The 24416-nt window shown below is 36.0% G+C and overlaps 1 protein-coding gene across 1 annotated transcript; it reads right to left on the reverse strand.

Annotated features, from left to right (window-relative positions):
• Positions 1–4021: 4021 nt before the first annotated feature.
• LOC145681683 (uncharacterized) lies at positions 4022–5488 on the reverse strand. Its single transcript, XM_081753302.1, has one exon. It carries the CDS (start codon positions 5486–5488, stop codon positions 4022–4024), a length of 1467 nt encoding a protein of 488 aa, XP_081609428.1.
• Positions 5489–24416: the final 18928 nt, after the last annotated feature.

Consider the following 24416-nt stretch of genomic DNA (forward strand, 5'->3'; position numbering starts at 1 on the left):
ATAATTTGTAAATCCTTAAAATATTGTCTACACCAGTGGCGGCTAATGTTAGTGTTGTAGCGTTGCGCAACGACCAAAGTATTTCAAGAAAAAAATATTATCAATACTGGTGAAGAACAGAAAAAAATACTTTTTAATTCTGGCATATATACACTTTAAATAACATATTTTTTACTTCTGTAACTGTCCATTCCGTTAATCCGTTTTAAAAAGCGAAAAAATACTCCGTCACAGAGTCTCTAATTTATATTGTGTTGCAGCGAGCATACAACGACCAGTTTCCTTCAGCGCGGCAATTGGAGCAAATGTTAAGTCTCCTCTCCCCTATCTTAGAAGTTAAAGGGACTGATCGTTGCAGTGCTTCTGCAACACAGTATGGTTTCCAGTGAACGAGAAGGTTTTTCGCGCTAAATAAGATTTCTCAATTTTCTTCCACTAGCAATTACAAATGGAATTTGTTTTTTAGCATTCATATTTTTAAATTACGGGACCATACTGAATCAAATCAATATAATGAGAATTTAAAAAAGTGATTGCAGAATTACAAAATAAGAAAGAAAATATCTAGTAGAGAAGAAAACAAATGAAAGTAGACCCGCATTTACAAGTTAATTCTTAGCTTATATTGATAATGAGCGCTTCTTCTACGGTAATTTGTGAATCAAATATTAATAAATCAGTATGTAGAATCGCTCCCCCTTCCTCTGTGGATAGCCTAGTATTTTAGTATATACATATTTCTTTTATAAAATAAGTATATTTTATACTCTTGATAATTTCCACATAAAACTGTATGATGGGGAACGCCACATTGAATTTGGGACTAGTTACCAATGCTCAGGGGCGTAAGCACGAGGGGGTTCCACCGAGCCCGGACCTCCCAAAAATTTCGAAACTTGACTAACATTTGTAGACTTTCTTAACGAACGATACTTATTTAACAGAGAAACGATTGATGTAGGCTAAATATTTTATTTTACGCCTCATCATGTACTTCTTTTCTTATAAAAATAATCGTTCTATTATTTTTTCTAAAAATATAGGTGACAGTAAGTAAGAATTACTTATCGTCTTTTCGGGTGCAGTATAAGACAGGTTCCATATTATGTAGACGTATTGGATCTCCCTCAAATACTTTGGATCCCTCCCAGTTAACATTTCTGGGTGTAGAACTGGCAGTGCTGTTAGTTTTTATGTTCTTTGATTTTTGGCTTCTGTTACATGCGAATCCTTCACCTGGCGGGTTTCTAGGTTTCCTTTCCAGAACATATCACATTGGTAAGCTTTATTTCGTCTCATGTGGAAGTATATTGTGTTCATCGTGCATTGCGTAACAACCAAGACGGATGATTTGGAATGTAGTTTTTTCTTTACGCACATGTGTGTATGTTGATGTATGCATATGTGGCATTCGGAATTCATATACCAGCACCTCTTTTGTATCAGCTGGTTTGGGTTTTAATTATTAGGTTTAATTTTGTTGTGTGTGCTTTAATTCTGTAAATAACCTATAAATTCTGAATGAATTGTATACCATGACTTCTGTAAATAACTTTCAAAAACATTGACCAGCTTTCAACTGATCTCAATTTGATTCCCTGTGGAAAAATATTGAAATCACTCCAATGGCTTAAACACTACTTTAAACTATAGGTCTTGTCTTATATAGTTTCGCTACTGAGAAAGTACGGAGAGCAGTGAAATAAAGAAAATATGTTAACAATATCTTCAAGAACTATGATTGGCCTAATGAAGTGTGTTGAATTAAATATTACACAGCAAATCCAGTGACTTGTACCCAAAAGTTCTTTGTTTCTTGTAATAGATCATGGATCCACATTGAATCTTGATTATAAATCCCATGTGTTCTTACTAGAAATTAAGACTAGGGAAAAGCGCAGGATAGGCTGTCGGGCAATATAACTGAACACACATTTTTTTCACAAGAAGTAATTGTTGCTAACGAGAATACTTGAAACTCCATCAAATTTTTTAACAACACGACTAGAACAGGGATGCAAATAAGCACTCGCCCACCCACCCGGGGCGAGTGGTTCATCGGTGCGGGTGAGTATTTAATATCATACCGAAGGTAAATAAATCATTTCTATTGTGGGATGTGGCCATGTAGCTTTTTTCTTGGACGAGTAAAATTGTGTTGTTTATTTGCATCCCTGTTAACCACAAAAATACATGGATTTTAAAATACAGGGTGGCACGGGAGAGGGAAATTTTGAATGATAGAGTTGGCAACACTGTAGAACCGGCAACTGTACGGAACTGATACGTAGTTCTTGTAAACGCATTGTTATTTAGCAGTGTTGCCACACTTGGTACAATTGTACCAAAATCAGCTCTTTTTGTCATTGATCGGCCCGTTAGTACCACACTGGTATTTTCAGCCCCTTTTGTGAAAAAGTTGGTTCAGCATCATTTAACAAATACTTGTTACATTTTTAAAAGTTGTGTTTCCGTATGTGTATTATATGTATATGTGCTGCACTAGTTAGAAATAATAGATACAATTGTGACTTAAAATTATTAATAATGTGTTGTTGTCATGTCTTCCAGGCAAGCTTCTAGGACCCTGGGGCCGGTTTTACATTTTTTTTTACAAATGTCAGTTTATTTATCTTATATTCTTCTTACAGTCTTTATTCTCTTTCGGTCGTGAAATAAACGAGAATAAGGTGAATAATTTATATATTAACCTTTTATTATAACGTACTGTTTACACACGAACTCGGAGATGATTGATTTGTTCCTCGTTTTATATATTTTTTCGTATATCGCCATAATACCATTTTTGTTTATTGGCCACTTTGAAATAGAGGCGCGTTTGGTTTCCGTGCAATACATACCGAAGATGATAACTGTTTTCCCTCTTAATTTGCGGCCTCTGTTATACTTCCTACGTGCGAGAAAAGTTTCATCTACTTTCACGGTTGTTCGGAATCCTCCTATTTGGATGGTTTTAAAAAGAATTTTTTAAAGAGAGCACTTTCTTGATTTAGACTCTTGAGGGGGGGGGTGAGTGTTCTAGAACTTTACCTCTTTTAGTTTCGTGTTATAGTCATGTACTACACTGGTAAAAAACAATGAAGTCAGCCCTTTTTGTTTCAATTTTGTACTATTTTTCAGCCCACTCCATAGCTACCACTGTGGCAACACTGTCATTTAGTAACGTGCAGCATTTGAGTAATGCGGTACGTTCTATCACTGTCAGAGCGTTTTACAACCAGGGTGATAGTGAGACTGGTGCGCAAAGTGTATTTTGACAGTATTACCAGCTAGAATGTCATGGACGTGTCCTATCTCCTCATGCGATTACAACATCGATGCATAGTTTTGAAGAAACTGGTTCAGCCTTGAAAGAGAGACTGCAGGTGGCGTTCGAACGGTACGTACCTTAGAGAACATTGCAGCTGTTCGAGTTTCCACCGAGAGAAGCCCCGTTCAACATGCATCTACAGAAGAAATTGCGCGACGAAGCATACAAAGAATACTGCACGATTTAAAGTTCCACTCCATGAATTACAGATTGTGCAGAAAGTACATCCACAAGACCATATGTCGCGTATGGATTTTACTGAACGTGTGTATTGACTAACAACATATGAATATCGGACGAAGCCCATTTCCACCTTAACGGATACGTTAACAAACAATTTCCATAACTGGGCACAGGACAATCTTTGCGAGCTTCACGAGCGTCCATTACATAGCGCCAAGGTTACAGTGTGGTGTGTTCTATCATGTCATGTTGTCATTGGCCCTTACTTTTTCGAACGTGAGGATGGCATTGCACTAACAGTAATATCCGCTCGGGATGTTGATATGCTTGAAAATCTTTACACCGGGATTCCACGATCTTAATCTTCACATCTTAAATATATGGTTTCACCAGGAAATACTGTATTAATATTTCTAATTTATTCACTCATTTTATTATTTAGTTCTTTGTTTGTACGTAACTCAAACACTTGCAACTCACTTGCTTCTCTATCAATACCTTATGTGTTTACTGCTTGTGTCTACGACGGAAAGCGGCTATTCCAATTTCACCTGCAAATGATATAAAACTGCAAAATAAACCTGCTGCAATTATCACAAATGCAGTAACAATATCTCGTACACCAAGAGAAAATACCACTTCTTCACCAGGATAATAGTTGTCACTTGGGGCATTTGTATCCTTTTCCCACTTCAGTAACAAACCAGAAAACTCACAAGTGCGTAGTATCATCTCAAAGATATCAACAAACAAAGAGTTTTTATACCATTGGTAACAGCCATGGTACGAAGCAAAATTTTCCTTCATTATATAAAACGAAGGCCTTCCATCGGAATATCTAGCCGTTTTTCTCTTCAGCAAATTCTCAGAGAAACCGCGCGACCAATAGAATGCAAAATTTTGTGATTTACTGACTTTCTGATACCCTGACTGAACGGAATCTACGGATATCCATTTATCGCTTATGATTTGATTAATAGGGCTAGATAAACCTGAAAACATCCAGCGATGGCTCGAAAGCCCTCCAATCTCAATCCCGGAATCAATAAGTTCCTCTAGTGTATCAATGGGATGCATCATCTTGGGTCTGGTAAGAAACCCAAACAATTTCGCCTGGTAAGCACAACTGATCACCAGTGATCCATAAACCCAAATAAGGAAAATTATTCGAAAATAATTACTTCTGGCTGGAGGGGAGGATACCGAGATTCCTAATAGAATAGAGAAGCTATCCAGGAATGTTGAACTTTGCTTCAATTTACGAAAAGATAATTTCCTGTACGTGACGCATGGTATAATTGAAAGCAGAATGTAGAATATAAGTAATAGAATCCACAAAGTAGACTCAAAGGGAAAGTAAAAAGTCATCCAAGAGGGATATAAACGAGGAACAGGAACAGAAAATACTGTATATACAAATCCTGCAAATATTATTTCAAAATCCTGAAATTCTTTCTCTGAAAATGTAGAACCACTAAAACTCCCTTCAGATTGACCTGATAAAATCTCTCTTATCTTTCCCATGTAGGTACCATTTTGCAATATACCCATCTCTTCCCAATTATCGAATAGATTCAAATTTAATGAGCAATTTAGTTTTTCTGCAAAGGTAACAATCAATTGTCCTCCGATTCCTCTCCAATCAATTTCGCCATTATCCTTTATTACAATCTCGTTTGTATGACCAGTAACAGATATTGGACACTTGTACAAATTTTTCAGTTTCTCAGGAAATAAATTTGCTCTCTTTTCAAATTTTCCTCGCTCCCAAGTATCCAACAGCACTGTATTTCCTGGTGTTTTACACTGTCCGTTGCGAAAAGGAAAGAAAGTATACACATTAATGACAGACCTATAATTAATTAATATTGATGACGATAGTAAAACAACATTTATAATATTTTCTCGTTGAGCAGTGTCCAAAACACTAGAAATATCTTGATCATTATATGGTCTGTTAGATACAATTAGCATCTTGTTATGTGGTCTCCAGTGAGGTAAGTATTTCAGCGTGTTTATGACATTTTCAAAGGACCTGGTTTCTCCTATAAATACCACATAAGCCACATTGGTTGTTTTGGTAAACAACAGAGAAGATTCTTTACTATTTGTTTTTGTATTAGGTGACTGTTCTGTGTTCAGTGTTAACACTGTTCTATTGTGATTGTCTTTCAGTATAATATCTGAATAATCGTTATCATCATTAAAGACAATGAGATTTTTAAAGTCATTAAAGTAGTAAGTTAAAATATCGCTTACACAATTTCTTATATTGGAGAAATTTTCAACAACGGAGTCGTTTTCGAAACTTATTTTAGATTTTTCACTTGCGACTATTGATGCCAGTAGAAATAATAGGAGCACAGCCATTGATCACTTCTCAGAGATGTATCCTAAATACATGTAGAAATGAATATTAGTTATATTAGTTTGCCAAAGTAAATTATTATTATATTCATAGATATAAGTTACATTTCATAGAATATTTATTTTCCTTAAAATATATCTTTAATGTATTGGTGTTAATATACTTTGTTTTGTATCAAATTAATTGCTCTTTTGGAGGGTAATGGACATAAGTATAGGGTAGCTGCTAGGAGACTACATGGGTCCAATCCTTACTCTTACAATTTTTATATATTTTAAAAATATTTTTCAGGGAAACGTTCTAACAAGGGAACTTTATCTGTTGTCACACGAAATGTGGAACGAGAATATGGTCAATCGATTTTTGTTAATGAACCATAAAATCCATAGGCGGGAAAAACTCTCGATCGCAACCGTTCCGTACTTATGGGGAGGAGTAGGGACATTGGCAACACAACACGTTGTGGATAATGAGACGAAATATTGAGCGAGTTCGATGAAAATATGCGTAGAAGTACAACATATACTACAATGTGACATTATATTCGACAATACTCTGACAAGTGAAGGCATAGGCGTAACATGTAACCACAGAGGAAGGTGTGGGTTGCGCAAGTAAAAATGATGACGAAGAAGCAAGACGTCAGGAGAATGATACAATAATAATACATGGTCAAGTAATCAATCACAAACTATAAAACAGTATGTAGACGACATCATGAAGCAGAAATGGTAGAAAGAGAGCTGTGAAGGGGATTTTCAGTATTATCCGGATCCCCTCTCATCGTAACGTCTGATATGTATAGACTGTTGTATACATGTAGGCATTCATTTTCATACGTTTTTGGTGATGATGATGGCATAAAAGTAAGCAACATACGCCCCTGTGTGAATGCACTGTAAAGTCCAATACACCACTATACATTGAAAGATCACTTCAGGAAGGTGGGAGAGCCGTTGACCCCTTGCCTTTCTACTCTCCACACATGTACTTAATCATGTATATGATGTATTATTATGCTATTCCCCTCAAGTCCAGCTCGTATGTGTTCATACCTTCTATGGAACTTTTCCCCTTCCCTATACTCCACGCTACCCGCCCTCCTCCACTGTCGTTACGTGCTACGCCTCTGCCCTCACTTGTCTGAGTGTTGTCGAATGTAGTGTCACATTGTAGTACATGTTCAACTATGCTTCTATGCATATCTTCATCGAACTCGCGCCATATTTCGTTTCATTACCCACAACGTGTTGTGTTTGCAGTGCCCTTACTGGTCCCCCATAAGTACAGAACGGTTGCGATCGAGGATTTTTTCCGCCTATGGATTTTCGTGTTCACTAACACAAATCGATTGACCATAGTCTCGTTCCACCAGGCACGTAGCCAGGATTTCGTAAAGGGGGAAGGGTCCGTGACATGAAATACCGTAGTCATCACACCAGAGGCTCGATCATTCTAAACTATTTTACTGGAACATATATTGGTTCGTTTAGCCAGGATTTCGTAATGGGGTGGGTGGGCGTGACATGAAATACTGAAAGCCCAGGAGCTCGATTGATCTAAACTACTTTATTGGCAACATATCGTCGCTGTGCCTCGAAGAATCGCTATGTGTTTGGTTTGTTAGGACAATAAAATGAGGATATGTTAGTATTTTAATAACAAACTATTAAGAAATCTCGAGTTAAATAATAAAAAAAAAAATTCGAAAAGATTTTACAACATTTATATTCCTTTCTCTGTTCATTCAAATAGAACAATTTTCCTTTCATTCTAACCTCAACTATTATAAAAAATACATATCCAATCATGTCTTGTAAAATATTTTACAATATTTGCGTTCCTTTCTTTGTTGAATCAAGTGTTAACAGAACTTTCTTTCTACATAACTTCTTGTTTTTACTATTCCGTCAACTAATGTCTGTCCTAAATGACAAGTCAAAGGAGAAATAGAAAATTGTTTCTGAAAGAACATTTGTTGGATACTGCAGAGAAACGATGACGAAAAATTATGAACAAAAATATCCACACTATTACAGAACTATGATTTCGAAAGCTTGAGGTTTCCCTGATTAGTAGCAGAAGAATTCCGTAATTTTTCTTTCAAATTCCCTGACTTTTCCAGGATATCCCGCTCATTCGCCACCATGCATTGCAAGTAATACAATTCTCCTCATAAGAAAGAGTAACCAAAAACTTGCTGTAGTTGTTTTTATTTTTAACTCTGATTCTTCTTTTCCTCGTTTCTTTTTGTTTCCTCCTGCCTTATTTTTTTCATTTCTGGTTTCGAAGGGGGAAGTCCGGACTCCCCGGACCCCCTTCCCCTTGGCTACGTGCCTGGTTCCGTTTTTCGTGTGACACCAGAACAAGGTCCCTTCTAAGCATTAGACACGTGGTATTCATTTCTATAATTCTTATCAATGCATGCCAGTCCTAAATCTTAAGGTATTGTTCTAACGAACTCATTCTTTCGTATGTGGTATAATTATTGGCGGCGTTCTGCAGGTGTTTTAAGACTCTCGACTTCCAAAGCCTACACGATATTTTCCAAAGGGACATCGAATAACAATATGTGACAAATAGGATCTTTCTTACTTTGATGTGTAGACGTTTCTCCCAAATACTATTACACTATACACATTAATAATATTTATGAGATTATATTTTACTAAAGATATACCGCATCGACTTGACATCTAGTTTTCCATTCCAGGCGCTGCAATCGGCTGAAGGAATTCCACTCCTTTTCGTCAAAGCTCTATCGCTTAGCAACAGCTGAACCCTTATTGGCTGAACGCGTGGGTGAGTCCCGGGTGTGAGCTTTAGCTCGCATTTTTGCCACGGCTCAAGACATTTTGGCAGCACTATAAGAATGTTATAAGGGAAAGTGGGACACAATAAAAAAAATAGGATGGTTGTTTTTTATTTCTTACAATAGATTCATTAGAAATACGCTTCTTGATAGAACCACCTTCATTCGTTGATACACTAACTCATACAAGGTTATGACCATTAGGATAAACTATTTTCAAAAGAGTTGTGATTGTTTCATAATAATCCGATTGTTTATAATTGTACCCCATCTATCAAACAATAGATAAAGTACAATTATATTGGTTATACTCTTGTGAAAATGGCTGATTTCACATTACATTAAATAGAAACAAATATTAATATATACTTAAGTTTAAAATAAACAAAAAGCTTCGCTTTGCTAAACGAAATGTCTCACTGCCTAAACCAATGATAGCGTGTGAGAAATCAACAACAAAAGACTAACGGCTGCTATGTAATAAAAAGGCCATAACGAAACATTTCACTGCACCTAGAACCAAAGTGCTTCGTTCTCTTTAGCTACCAGGAATAATCTCTAAATTAACGACCTTTAGTCAATGATACAAACTTTAGCCTTGCTGAAACAATTAATTTGTTTAATCTTCTACATTAAATTAGAGATATATCAATAAGATGTTTGAAAACTTGAGGAAGGACTGTGAAGAACATGGAATGAAAATAAATGTTTGAGAGACAAAAGCCATGGTGATTGGAACGAAGCGAACAGTGTCAAAAATAGAAATAGGAGAGGAGGAAATAGGTGGTAGTTTTCGACACCTGGGCAGTATTATTAGTGCTGATATGGAGTATAAAGTAAAATAAAAATAAGAATAGGAATGACGATAGAAGCCTTTAGGAGGAAGGAAATACTATTTTGTGGAACCTTGAATAAAGAGTTGAAAAGAAAAAAACAACTGAAAATGCTTCGTGTGGAATATTGTTTTGTATGGGTCAGAAACATGGGCATTACGCAAAAGCAATGAAAAACGACGGGAAGTTTTCGAAATGCGGGTGTGGAGAAGAATGAAAAGAATTAGTTGGGTCGAGGGGAAGACGGGTGTTAGAATTGGTGGGGGAGAAAAGAACAATTTTAGATATTATTAAGAAGAGGAAGAGAAATTGGTTGGGACAGCTGAAATGGAACTGTATCATGAGGGACGGGCTGGAGGGTATGACAGCAAGAAAGAGAGGGAAGGGGAAAAGAAGACTACAATTAATGGACGAAATCGTACGTGAAGACAAAGAGGTTAGTGGAATACCTTGGAGCATGGAAAGTTCTCAGTTGCAGTAAATGACCTGACAATAACAGCAGAATACCTATGATCATGATGAATTTTCTACAATATTAACACTGTAAAAAAAAAAAAAAAAAAAAAAAAATTTCAACTAATACAAAGCTGTTCAAAACTTTACTTTCCCTCACACAATCGCAGAAACCATACGGAATGCAGGAAATAAAGCTGGCAGCCATTTGCAAACCAGCATGAGATTCACTAATCACTATTGCATGAGATGTCACTATCGTGGTGTTTATACCATTTAAGCTTGAAATGATAGTTTATTATGCCATTTGTTTCACTGTGCATCACTTGCCCCTGCATTTTAAAAACTTGTATCTAATTTTAATGCCTCTAAAGATACTGTATGTTACTCAGTAAGTATTAAACTCTACTTCAATTTTCAGAAAGTACAATTACAAAATATCACCATAATTTTCCAACGCTCCAAAGAATTATTTAGTTGTTGCTGTATTACTGGTAGATTCGGCCTAAATGTTCGTGATAATGAGTCCTATCTCATGATTAAAAGCTAATCACCTTTTGTAGTTGCCTGTCCTAGTTTCTTAGCAACCGTAATGCATATAAACATATTTACCTTTTCGATTGCAAGGAGTAAAACTAATATTTAAATATGAAGAATGAGGTCTGATGTCTTTGGGGACCATTCTGCTAATTATAGTTCTGTAAAAGATATCTTATTGACTTTATCATTTGCACGTGTTCCACGTGTCCACGTGTCAATGACAATTAAGTCATATAAAAGAAAACAGTAGTTTGAATCTCTCCACCTTTCCGGTAAAAAAAATTCTCGATTTTTAACTAATAATAATGTTGTATAGAATGTTTTTCGTATCTCTGAAAAAGAAGTAATTCTTACTTAAAAAAATTGAGAGCCAAATTCGACTATGTGTTTAGTTTTTCTGCATTAAGCATAGCTTAAGACTAAATATATTTTTAATGTATTTACACATTTTCTTATAATTCGAAAAGATACAATTCATACAGTGATAATCTGATTGAAATTCAACATAAAAAGCCTAATTATAATGTTTAGAGAACAACAGAAGGTAAATTATGTATTCAGTGTCTTAACACGTTCGCTGCTGAGGACGCCTATCGGCGTCCAGTACTGAATTTGGCATATGCGCCGGACGCCTCTCGGCGCTTGTCCCTGCAGCTGATTCACTTTCCCGCCAGCGCTAGTGCAGGTATTGGTGCAAGGTGCAGGTGCAAGTGAATCAGCTGCAGGGACAAGCGCCGAGAGGCGTCCGGCGCATATGCCAAATTCAGTACTGGACGCCGATTGGCGTTCTCAGCAGCGAACGTGTTAATAAATATTTACAAAGAAAGGTTAAAATTTAAACAGAATGTTTTATTTTGACCTTTCGTACTGACTGTCCTTGTCCCGAATTATAAATCACCAATAATCTGATAAAATTGTGGACATCAATTACCATTCATAGCTTTTCTCTGTGGTATCAATGTCTTTATGAAATATTTCCCCGTGGTCGCCCTATACATTAGTGCAAATTTTTAGAAAGAAATTCATATTTGAATCTCTGAAATTGACTTTCAAGAACACGTTGAACCATAAATCTTTGTAAGCTCTCATTCCTTGTATTTGCCGTCTCTTCTACTTTAAAGTAAGTTTCTTGTTATTTTTACTTTATTGCAACATATCCATATTTGCTTTTATCCTTCTCTGCTAAGTATACTTCAAACCAGGGCCGTGCCGTGGAAAATCAGCGCCCGGGGCGAAAGTATACGACGGCGCCCCCATACATATATTCCAAGCAATTTTTCTTATCTTTTTTTACCTTTTTTCTATCGAATTTTTCGCCCTCCTTACTTCAGCGCGCGGGGCCCTCGCTTCACTCGCCCCCCCCCCTCCCGGGCACGACCCTGCTTCGAATCAACAATCTTATTGAAGTTGTCGAATTAGAGATCCCACAAATACACCATGTTCAATTTTAGCGCCTAATAGAATAGAATAGAATAGAATAGAATAGAATAGAATAGAATCTTTATTGCCATTAAACAACATTTATTGCAAAAGACAGTGTCAGTACATAAACAAATATAAACAAAGAAAGAAAAAAGTTACAATTTTCACTTTTCTTCAAATTCGTTGATACTATAAATAGTATTATTTACAAGAAAAGATTTTACAATGTTTTTTGAAATCATTATCACACATCATTCGTATATGCATTGGCAATGTATTGTATAGTTTCATACCTGTATACTTATAACTTCTTTTGTGTTATACTTAGCCTAATACGTATAAGAAGTATTAAGTCATCTTTATGTCTAGTATTATATGAATGGATATTGAAATGAAATGAAATTTTTGAGTTTTACGTCCCACATTTATGCCGGTTAGGCTCAGGGAGACGGTGAAGATGAGTAATGAATGAAATGGTGGAATGAAGAAAGTGGGAGGAAACGGGAGAACCCCGAGAAAACCCACGCACACGGTGTTTGTCCACCACAAAGTTCACTTGGCGGGAATGAATGGATATTGTTACGGTAACCTAAACATTCCTCATTTTCTTCTGTATATAGAGAGAGAACTGTCATAATTTGTAAATCCTTAAAATATTGTCTACACGATACACCATCAGTTAGATCTTTTATTGTTCTTATGGCTTTTTTCTGCCATTTAAAGACAGTCTGGTGTCTTTAACAAAGTCGCGCTGCCGAAGTAACACCAGTATTCGCGCGCGGTCAAAAGGACCGCATGAAATAATACCTTGCAAATATCGTTTTAAAAATTTTCTTGTCTCCGAAAGATAATTTTGTATATTTTGGATTAAGATGGAGTAAAACATGTATTATAATAATGTTTTAGAGTGATAACTATTAGAGCAACCAACAATTAGACATCTGTTTCTTAATTCTTATTCGGAGTAAAATATGTTTTTTCTTTGTTACATATCTCTTTAGATAGACTAGTACGTACTGGTTTTATTAAAAATTCCAATTCTGATTATGTTCTTTTGTTTTCGTAAGGAAATACAATATTTCTTTCATTATAATAATACTCGTATATTTGGCAGTAACTCTTTCGTTCATCTAGAATTAGAAATGCAATATTAAATTAGTAAAATAAATACTGAATAAACATAACAGTAAAACAAAACTTCACAGTGCATTTTACATTTAATTAGAGGTCACTCGTAGCTAAGCGTTTAGCATACTTGCCTTTTGGCATGGGAGACTCAGGTTCTATTCCCTGTGGGAGCTCATGTTTCGGTTCGCAACGTCTCATATAGCCTCGATGCTGATAGGACGCAAAATTGAAATCAAATCAAGTTTACATTGAATTATTTTACGGTCCTGTTATTTTAAAATTTCATCTCCTATACAGGACCATGAATTATTATAGATTATCTCCAATTTTACACTGGTTTACACTTCGTCGTCGCTTATTTCGGTCTCTGACAGCATTCGGGGAATCTATGGTCATTTCTGGGTTGAAGGTTTTCAAACTCGCTTGCAGTCTCCTCATTTTCACTTTCGTGCTCACTCACTACTACATTATCTCCTTTGTTATAATCTTCCTCAGACAATGCTTCCACGAGATCATCTTGGCTAATATCTTCGAATAGTTTCTTTCCTAACATTTTCCTTAGTTATTTTAAGCTGTTCATTTCTAGTTTCCTCTTTTCTCTCATTTTTTTTTATCGGTTTGTTAACTCTGTTGAACTCTCTTCTGTCCATTGAAAATATTTATGTTTACAAAGTTTAAAACATCTCTAAAATAAAAGTCACGTGCGGGGCGAAGCACTGAAAAAAAAAAAAAAAAACAATACACGTTTAGCCGCGCGAGGTGAAAAGCACCGCAGAGTCACTAAACAATCACTAGTAGTTAAACTAAACAACGGATAACGGAATCAGTGATGCCAATTTAGCCTATTTTTGGCTAAATCTATCCTATTTGAAGAGGTATTTACCCATACAAATCTATGAAATGCTTACCCAAGTAGCATTTTGGGTTGGTAAATGGTTGGGCCAACCGACATAGTTGGTTGGCCAACGGTAATTTTAGCGGTACTGCAAATCGTTATGCCAACAATTATTTGCAACGTTGGGCCAACAGAAGATTGTGTACAGTTGGCCAACCAACCAATGGACGACAGTGTGCCAACCATGGAGGAGTTGAGGCAACGAAATTCCAACATAATGCCAACAAGAAAATCACAGTTGGCCTATGATCGTTATCTTACAATCTACCAACTATGGTGTGGTTGGGCCAATGGGATGCCAACAAAACATCAACCTGAAAAAACAACAGTTCGCCAACGATCGTTATCCTACGGAACGCCAACATTCTGACAACAAAATAGAACATCGTCTTTCGATGCTTTGCCGAAACAACGATGCACCTACGTTGAACCACTGTTTTGTTTTCGCTTGTTGGCATCGATGGTTGATGTCGAATTTGCCGTTGGCTCTTTAATAGTGACTTTGCCAACGATGCCTCCAAATAGACAACGGTTGGCACACCGTTTGACAACGAAAATGTTACTTGGGTATAGCCTTAAATATAGCTTATTTTATGAAACTCTTTTGCCGTTTCTGGCTTTTTTATTAGCCCTTAAATTAATTCTAAAACAATACCTTTTCTTTGAAAATAAAGTGTAATTTTTATAAATTAACCTATTAGTCATTATGTATTATCGTATTAATTGATTTCTGTGGACAGAAGGTGTTTTATACGCAACAAACACCTGTTTTTCATTCTTCTTCTCTCCATACCCACAAACTTACTTTAAGAACCTGCCTTAATAAAAATTTACAAAATTTACCATTTGTCTTTTGCTTGCTTATTCATAAGTGAGAGGAGATAATAAAATGTAACTTACCACAATCATAGATAATGTTATTCTACAACAGAAAATATGGTCCTGAAGAATTTTCAGTGTTGCCAGAATAACAATTCCCCTAAAATCTAAGTTAAAACAGCGACTAGAGGAACGAACTTAATTGCATTTGATTACATATCTTGTTGTTTTGGTTTGCTGGGAACTACTTTTTAAATAACGTTATTTTTTAATTTTAATAACTGTATGTTAGACCTATTTTGTTTATTACAAACTAAATACAGCTCTTATTTAAAAAGTAGTTCACAGTAAACCAAAACAATATTATACATAATCAAATGCAGTGAAGTTCGTTCCCCTAGTCGCAGCCTTAACTTAGATTTTAGGGGAATTGTAATTCTGGTAACACTGTAATTTCTATGGATGGCAACAGGTTAATATTTTCTGTTGTAGAATAACTATCTACGATTGTGGTAAGTGTATTTTATTATCTCCTTTCACTTATAAATAAATAAGCAAAAGAAAAATGGGAAATTTTGTATTGTTTTTAGTAAGGTAGGCTCTTAACAATACTTAACGACTCGAAGAATTTTAATGTCGCTCCCATAAAGGCCCGTTTGCTACTTAGTATTTTAATTTTCGCATTTCCTTGCAAGAATCAAAGTTTTCTAATACCGTAAGACTGGGTTACTTTGCACAAGAATTAAGGGATTTTAAGGGAAATCGCATGTAACTTACATACGTAATGATTTAGAACGCTGTCTTTTAAATATATAATAGCTAGATATATAAGGAAAACATTTGTGCAAGTGTATTAGCAAACATTTAGTATGACCATAATATTGAAATATAAACTTTGGTGCAAAATACTATAGATGGGGATACTTTGCACAACGTACAAAAAAGTATGTTCAACATACGAACATAACGTTTCTGTGCAATGTTTTCCCTCCAGTATTTATACATTTCACTTTCTACACAAAACTGGTGCCAGTACTTAATAATCGATATATTGTAAAGAAAATTATGTATTTTCTGGTACCGGCACAGGAACCACATTCTGATAGTTTAGTATATGCCCTACAAAAATGCCAGCTCAGGAACAGGAGCCTACCAGCGGGAGTAATATCCTATCTAAGGAGTTACTTTGGACCAGTGCAAAGTAACCCCGATTAGAGGCTGAAACCGCCTTTTCCCAGTTTTATCTTTTCCCAGTTTTTTTTTTTTATGACTTTGAAACGTTTCACACTTCAACTGTTGTTTCAAAGTCCCATTATACACAGTAGTTTTCTACGAAACTTTTTGACGAATTAACTTTGACGAAAATTCTTAGGTAATATCTTTCAAATTTTGTCGGCCTTTACAGTGACTGCTTTCCATACTTCTACAACAACAAACACTCTCGGTAATTAGAACTAAGTTTAACCGACAATATTATAGCCAAAATACAGTTAGATGTTCTATCTTATGGTTGCAGTTGAAACTTTCTCTTTACAGTTCATGGTTTTACCAACAGAAGACTATGGAACTCTTTCCATATTTTGTGCAAAGTAACCCCGTCTTATGGTACACATTTAGTAAATTGTTCGGTTCTTTAAGCCATATTGTTTTTGTATATTAAAGGAAACAAATATGATATCTAATTAGCTTGAAAACTCGCAATGCAATCATGATTATTCATGTAAGTGTACTGAGAAATAAGAAGTGTTTGTAAGGACTATGACCTGCCGGAAGAAGTATTACTGAAAATTGGGATAATGGCTGTCCACTCAACCACATCCAATCCATAATCCAAGGATGGTCCAGTTCTAGCGCCTCGGCTAGCTGCGTCGTCATGGATGATGGCCTATTTCAATTCAACTGATATTATGGCTATTGAGTTTCACAGATCAGATGAGTTGTTGATGGATTTTATTGTAATTTAAAGCCATATACGTTGCTTGTTAGTCTTCAGCGAATAAAATTTAACATTTCACATTTTACTATAACTCACTTATAATCCTACACACTAGAAAGGGTTTTAAAATCTACAATATGGTTTATAGATAACCAGTTGAAAATCTAGTAATTTTTTGCGTAAAAAAAGCTTATTTCTGAAGGTCATCTAGCCTATTTTCGTCAGAGGTTGTTGGCAACACTGAACGGAATGATTGAGCAGGAATGTTCGGGAAGGTGCCCGGGAAGATTAGCTGGACAGTGGAGTCTGTCTGACAAACGAAATGTCCACACGACAAAAAATAATTTGCCTGCCGTGGTTTTGACCGTGGCGCGACTACTCCAAGGTTAAATCAGAGCCATCAGCAAGGTGTACAAATCTTCTGCTTGTAGAATCCATAGCCTTTAAAAAACGTTGTTTAATTATTAGGTACAATTTCATGTGAAGGAAACAAAAAGTACATACTATATATCCGTGATTTCCACGTTTCGTCTACATATTTATAAATTACTGTCCTAACTCAACTGAATTCTGGATACTCTACGAAAAATACTGAATTTAAGCACGGAAAAGAGAACACACATTTACATTTATACTCTCTTTGTACATCCAAGGTATCATAACTCAAAGTATGCTCAAAAAATACGGTGAATATACTTACTCAGTGCCATCTTGCATTCATGTATCCATTTCAACTAATAAGCTCAGTAACCAATGTTAAAAAAAAATGAAATGAAATCCTTAAGTTTAACGTCCCACGGTTATGCCGATTAGGCCAAGGGACACGATATTTAAGGTAAGTGAATGATAATGGAAGAATTGGTAGAATGAGAAAGTGGGAGGAAACGGGAGAACCCCGAGAAAACCCACGAGCAAGGTGTTTGTCCACCACAAAGTCCACACGGCGCGAGCTGGGATCGAACCAGGGACCCCAAGCATCGGAGGTGAACGCTCTACCACTGAGCCACCGCGTCCCCCCCCAGTCAGTGTTGAGTTCGAGCGAGTTGTGACATGTTAGTTTGCTTCCTGAGGCAGAAGAGTGCAGTGTTGCCAATTTGGGGGAAAAGTCGCTAAATCTTGGGGATACCACTTCCAAGATAGTGCCGAAATATAACTTTTCCGATTAACGACTTTTTTGGTGATTTTTAAATGACAATTTTGCGAATTACCTAGAAATCTAGCAACTTTTGTGTTACCAACAATTTGCCCTCTAATGAAGCTTTGTTAATTCAAAGGAGTTTGAATGTGTTTTTTTTCTCTTTTTTGTTTTCACGAGGCTCATTTCAAAAGAAAAGGCCGATATTTTATTATAACCGACTGGCAATAGTGATCGGATCACGCTTGCGCAGTAACATCACTTGGTCTATTGGCTATCAAACAACCATAGTTTCGCTAGTCATCTGTTTGTTTTCGTGTATGCTGGAGAGTGTTAAAATGGCTGCGCGCATACACTATCCCGCCAGGTGCGAGGTCCGCTCTGTGATTAGATTTCTTCATGCTAAAGGACAAAGTGCTGCTGAAATTCATAGAGGATTGTGTGCAGTGTACCGCGGTAATGAGAGAAGGAAAGGTACGGCAATGGTGTCGTGCATTCAAAAAAGACCGTACAAATATCCACAACGAAGAGAAGAGTGGAAGACCAAGCATCCAGACTGACGATTTGGTGCAGCGAGTGAATGAAAAAGTTAAAGAAAATCGTCGCTTCACCATTACTGCTCTACACATCGAATTTCCAGAGGTTCCACCAACAACATTGTTTAGAATTGTTACAGAAACATTAGGATATCAGAAATTGTGTGCCAGGTGGGTCCCCAAAATGTTAACAGACGTCCACAAACAGAACCGACTGACTGCAGCACGTGCATTTCTGGATTGCTACGATCGCTACGATCTGGATCGCGTCTAATGGAGAACATTTCCAAACTTCAATTCACCAAGTATCTCTCCAGTACTTTGTGTCCTATTAGCCCTTGCATCTAATGGAGAACATTTTTTCCAAACTTCAATTCACCAAGTATCTCTCAAGTACTTTGTGTCCTATTACCCTTTGCATCTAATGGAGAATATTTCCAAACTTCAATTCACCAAGTATCTCTCCAGTACTTTGTGTCCTATTACCCCTTGCGTCTAATGGAGAACATTTCCAAACTTCAATTCACCAAGTATCTCTCCAGTACTTTGTGTCCTATTAGACTACCCCTTGCATCTAATGGAGAACATTTTTTCCAAACTTCAATTCACCAAGTATCTCGCCAGTACTTTGTGTCCTATTACCCCTTGCATCTAATGGAGAATATTTCCAAACTTCAATTCACCAAGTATCTCTCCAATACTTTGTGTCCTATTATCCTTTGCATCTAATGGAGAATATTTCCAAACTTCAATTCACCAAGTATCTCTCCAGTACTTTGTGTCCTATTACCCTTTGCATCTAATGGAGAACATTTCCAAACTTCAATTCACCAAGTATCTCTCCAGTACTTTGTGTCCTATTACCCCTTGCATCTAATGGAGAACATTTCCAAACTTCAATTCACCAGTATCTCTCCAGTACTTTGTGTCCTATTACCCCTTGCATCTAATGGAGAACATTTCCAAACATTAATTTACCAAGTATCTCTCCAGTACTTTGTGTCCTATTACCCTTTGCATCTAATGGAGAATATTTCCAAATTTCAATTTACCAAGTATCTCTCCAGTACTTTGTGTCCTATTACCCCTTGCATCTAATGGAGAACATTTTTTCCAAACTTCAATTCACCAAGTATCTCTCCAGTACTTTGTGTCCTATTACCCTTTGCATCTAATGAAGAACATTTCCAAACTTCAACTCACCAAGTATCTCTCCAGTACTTTGTGTCCTATTACCCCTTGCATCTAATGGAGAACATTTCCAAGTTTCAATGCCTTTTAGTTTGTACAGACGTGTTCAAATTATTAGATTCAACATTCCGTTTCTGGATATTTTACTGTTCTTACAATATTACGTGAGAAAACACGTTCGAACTTAGTCCAAATTACTACTTTGTAACTCTGTCCTAGTTTCTAGTGGGTGTGGCATATGCTTTTCAATGTCAATAAAACATATGCGTATGTAACATTCAAATATAATTACTATAAAGTGTGTATATCCAAATTGGAAACAAAAAATGAAATGGAATACTTACAAGAAAATTATCTCTCACACAAAGATTAATATTTCTTATGAAATCCCTTATATTAAGTCTTTTATCGTTTGTGGCATCCTATGCGCGAGTTCAGCACATTTTGCCTTCAATTATGCATCGTGATACTACAATTGTTGATCTCCTTGATCAGTTGAAGTTTGGTACTAATGTGCTTCTTCTCTAGCTTTTCTTTCATGAAGCTCCAAAAGTTTTCAATCGGGTTCATATCAGGACTAGTGCCTGGCCACGGAAGAACATTGATTTCGTTGTCCTCAAAGAATTTTGTCACAGCTTTGGCTCGGTGGCATGGGGCTCCATCATGCATAAAGATGAATTGTATGTCATCAAACCAGAGTGCAGTCTGGGAAAGCAGTTCTTGAAGAACTTGTAGGTATTGGTCGTGCTTCATTTTCCTCTCTACTATATACAGTCTTCCAGGCCCGAAGGCAGAGATCACACCCCAGACCATGACTGAAGTAGAATGCTTCACCGTTTATTAAAGACATTCCAACTTAAATTCCTCCCAGGTCAACATCGCACATATTGTGGACATTTATCAGACATAAAGACACATGATTCATCACTGAAACACACAATTTTCCAATCGTCACTAGTCCAATATTCTAGGCCTCGTGCCCATTCGAAGCGCTTCTTCGCCATGATTGGAGTAGACTCTAATTTTTGTTTTCTTTCTTGACCGTGTGCTTTTATTCCCTCGGCACAAAGAATCCTTCGAACACTTTCAGGCCAAATGTCTGCTTCACACTCAGCCATTTTATGCTTAAGTCTATTAGAAGTTGCACTTCTGTTTCCCAGAGCCAATCTTTTTAGTTTTCTATACCTCTTAGCGATAGCTTTGGTTTTCGCCCACACTCCCCAACCCTATTTTGGCTCTTGTTCATTTCAACAGAGATTCTACTCACAGATGTTTGTTCTATCCCAACTCTACTAGCAATGAATTGCCGGGTATATCTTATTTCCACCAGAAGGATTTTGTTGACTTCCATTTTACGCGGAGAAAGGTCTTTTGCTTTTCTTATTATGCTGCAATTATAGGACTATACAAAATAAAAGATTAATGCACGAAGCACGTCACGATCATTTTAAACTGGTCCATTCGAAGTGTTAAACGCCTTGAATGTCGTTAACTTCTTACGACAGCAACCACAACACTTCAGACTGTAACTTGTTGATAGGAACCACAATAGCTATCTACAACTGAAGCACCACTTTCAGAACCCCCCCCCCCCACACACACACACACTAATACCATGTGCTGTTTAACGGTGATATCACCACTTCAATTGTACAGTAAACAAACGAAGCATCCTATGTCGTTTAAATCCAAATTCAGACCCGCAAATTGAGGGAGGTGGAGGGGTGAAATATATAAAAATGATCGAAATGAAAAATATCAGTGTCGAATTCATAGTTTTCGGGGTCGCTGAGATGAACAATGAGATGGCTGATGTCGTGCCCCGCAACATGGGAAGGGGAGGGAAATATATAAAAAATCATCGAAAATGACCGATATCAAAGAGCGCTTTTATTTAGCAATAGTAAAAAAATGACCGACTAATGCAACATATTACTATTTTTTTTAATTTAACCCTGCGAAGGGGGCAATTGATGATAGTATTTGTTATGAAAATAAACAGTTATATATTTTAAAATAAAACATCACTTTCCCATCGCCAAAAGTATTTAAGTATTGAAAATAATAATTGTAGTATTTGTATGTTTATAATTGTATCAATCAAGTTGTGAAAATACATGTAATTTGTTAGTAATATAAGAAATTGTAATTAGTAGATCTTCTTTCATTCTTGCAATTGGAACGATGTATGCCATTTACGAGAAATCTCCATTTTGATAGTTTCCTTATAAGTATTATATGTCTTCATGTTTAGTTGATTATAATTATAAAAACTTGCATACGTGATTCTGAATTTAACTGTATTATTTTAAAAAAAAATTAATGTGAAAAGAATAAATCTTCAAAAATCTATGCACACAACTCATGTATTCCCGATTCACCCGTTGCCATTTTCCATTTCCATATGAAAAGTAAAGCCTATATTTGGAAGTGTCAGGAATTCAAAACTAATGTTGAGAAATATTTACACAAATTCACTATATTTGGTGGAAATACTTTCTATTTATATGTTCAAATTAATGGAACACTACCCCTGACAGGGAAATTCTGATTTCAGTTTTGAATTTACCAGGGCCATGTGCAAATGAGAATAGTTTTCTTCACACATATTTCATCCTTAGACACAATTGAAAAGTTGAAGACAATCGACTGAAATAAAAATTAAATGTTGTGCAAACATAGTAAGAGTAATATGGGTCCCTCTTGGTGCGATTGTGTCAGTAATACTTTTATGGGTGCTTTCGCCCGGACCAATGTTAATTAATTGCCAAAACTATATTTGGGAAGAGTATCTTGGTCCACCTCCTAAATTTTGGCCACCCTCCTCAATTTTCAAGAGATGTGCACAGGACAATCTCTTAAATTTTGAACATTGCCAAAACAAAAACACTTACACAATCGAATTTGTATTTGCGAATCTCTACTAAAATTAACGAACTAGAGCCATTTCTAAAACAGTTGATTACGAGTCATGAAATTGTATAACCTAGGACAACAATATGTGAAAAAGATCGTGGTCCAAACGAGGGCAAGCTCCAAAGTCTGTCGTGAAGCACACGCTGACGCTCAGGAAGATTCTTCTGTGCGGTTGGTGAGATTGGAAAGGAATCAATCATGACAATAAACTAAATTTGTAATCCTAAATATCACGCTCACGATTAGCAGTAATGCATTTAGACATCATAATGTATCATGAAGCAAAGTAGAAGTCTCAAACACATAGATGTATGTAACATGAGTATTCGGATACGGAAAGATCTTAGGTGTCAAATATACTGCAGGAGCGGGGAAAAGGGAATTTTTATATGACAGAGAGATAACGGATGTCATATGAGGATTCACGTAGTAAACGTACGTGTTACGTATGAGCAAGGATATACGGCTATAGAGCACAATATTTGTTTTTAGTGCAGCATATGTACTCTAAACTGGCACTTTAAATTCATAAAATAGCCACCGTATAGAAATGAGATTGAAATTAAAATACATTTACTGATGAAAATAAATAACACACAAATTAAAAAGTTATATTCTGGAAAATTATTATTTATTTGTTTACCTCAGCTTAGTAACAATTATGAATCACATAAATACAATAATTAATAATCTTTTGGAACCCTATATGAATCTACGTACATAATCAAACTGTTTCCAAACATTTTTCTGTCTTCTGTCCTACAAAATGGTTTCCATATTGCATCACAATCCTAAGTGAAAAACGAATATTCTGTGCTGAGATTGAAATGTAGAACAGCGTTAAGTGCACCAAACGTAAATAAATTATATACTATTAAATACCAATTTAATATCAAGTTACAAATGGCATTCATGCTTTAGATGTAAATATAACATAATGATAATTGGATGATTCATGACACCCTGCAAACTTACAGTGTCTCAAATAAGTATTGATACGTCTATAATTTTGATATAGATGCATACAGGAAAGAAAAATAATAAACAATGTTACACTTACATGAAAAATAATAAACAATGTTACACTTACATGAAAAATAATAAACAATGTTACACTTACATGAAAAATAATAAACAATGTTACACTTACATGAAAAATAATAAATAATGTTACACTTACATGAAAAATAATAAACAATATTACACTTACATGAAAAATAATAAACAATGTTACACTTACATGAAAAATAATAAACAATTTTACACTTACATGAAAAATAATAAACAATATTACACTTACATGAAAAATAATAAACAATGTTATACACATAATTCACTATGTTCGTCCATAAACAAAACTAACCGTTTTACAACAAAATAGCAAATCAATGTTCCTTTATTTTAATATTTCGTGTGTAAACTTTTAGCAAATTAATACCTCAAGGCATCTGGGCATAACCGAACCAACGTTTTGGTTCCTTCTTTGGAAATTTTGAATCAGTTCTCCAAAAGCAATTTTGCAGTGCGGCATTTTTGTACTTTTTTTTTTTTTTGCACAGGTAGCTCCACAAATTCTCTATGGGATTTATATTTGGGCTTTGTGGTGGAGGTAGACGCTGTCTTGGGGCATTTTATACGAGATCTACTTCCTAGTTTTCATGGCAGTGTGCTTGAGGACATTGTCTTGTTGGAAATGAGGTGACTCTGCCTAGCGTACTCTCTTACGTGCTGGTCTTTGGTGCGATCGGTCCCGAGTTCGACTCCCGGTGGAGAGAGTCGGTCGAAAAAGTGTAAAAGCTTTTTCAAGCCAACTATCCTGAGTGAGGCTTTCCTCATCATTCACACCAGGGAAATGACGGGATGGTACCTAGCCATATACCTAACACTGCTTCCTTTCCTTTCCTCGAATAGTGTGATC

Source organism: Thermobia domestica, chromosome 3 (genome assembly GCF_964235325.1).
Source record: "Thermobia domestica chromosome 3, izTheDome1.hap1.1, whole genome shotgun sequence".
Taxonomy (NCBI): Eukaryota; Metazoa; Arthropoda; class Insecta; order Zygentoma; family Lepismatidae; genus Thermobia; species Thermobia domestica.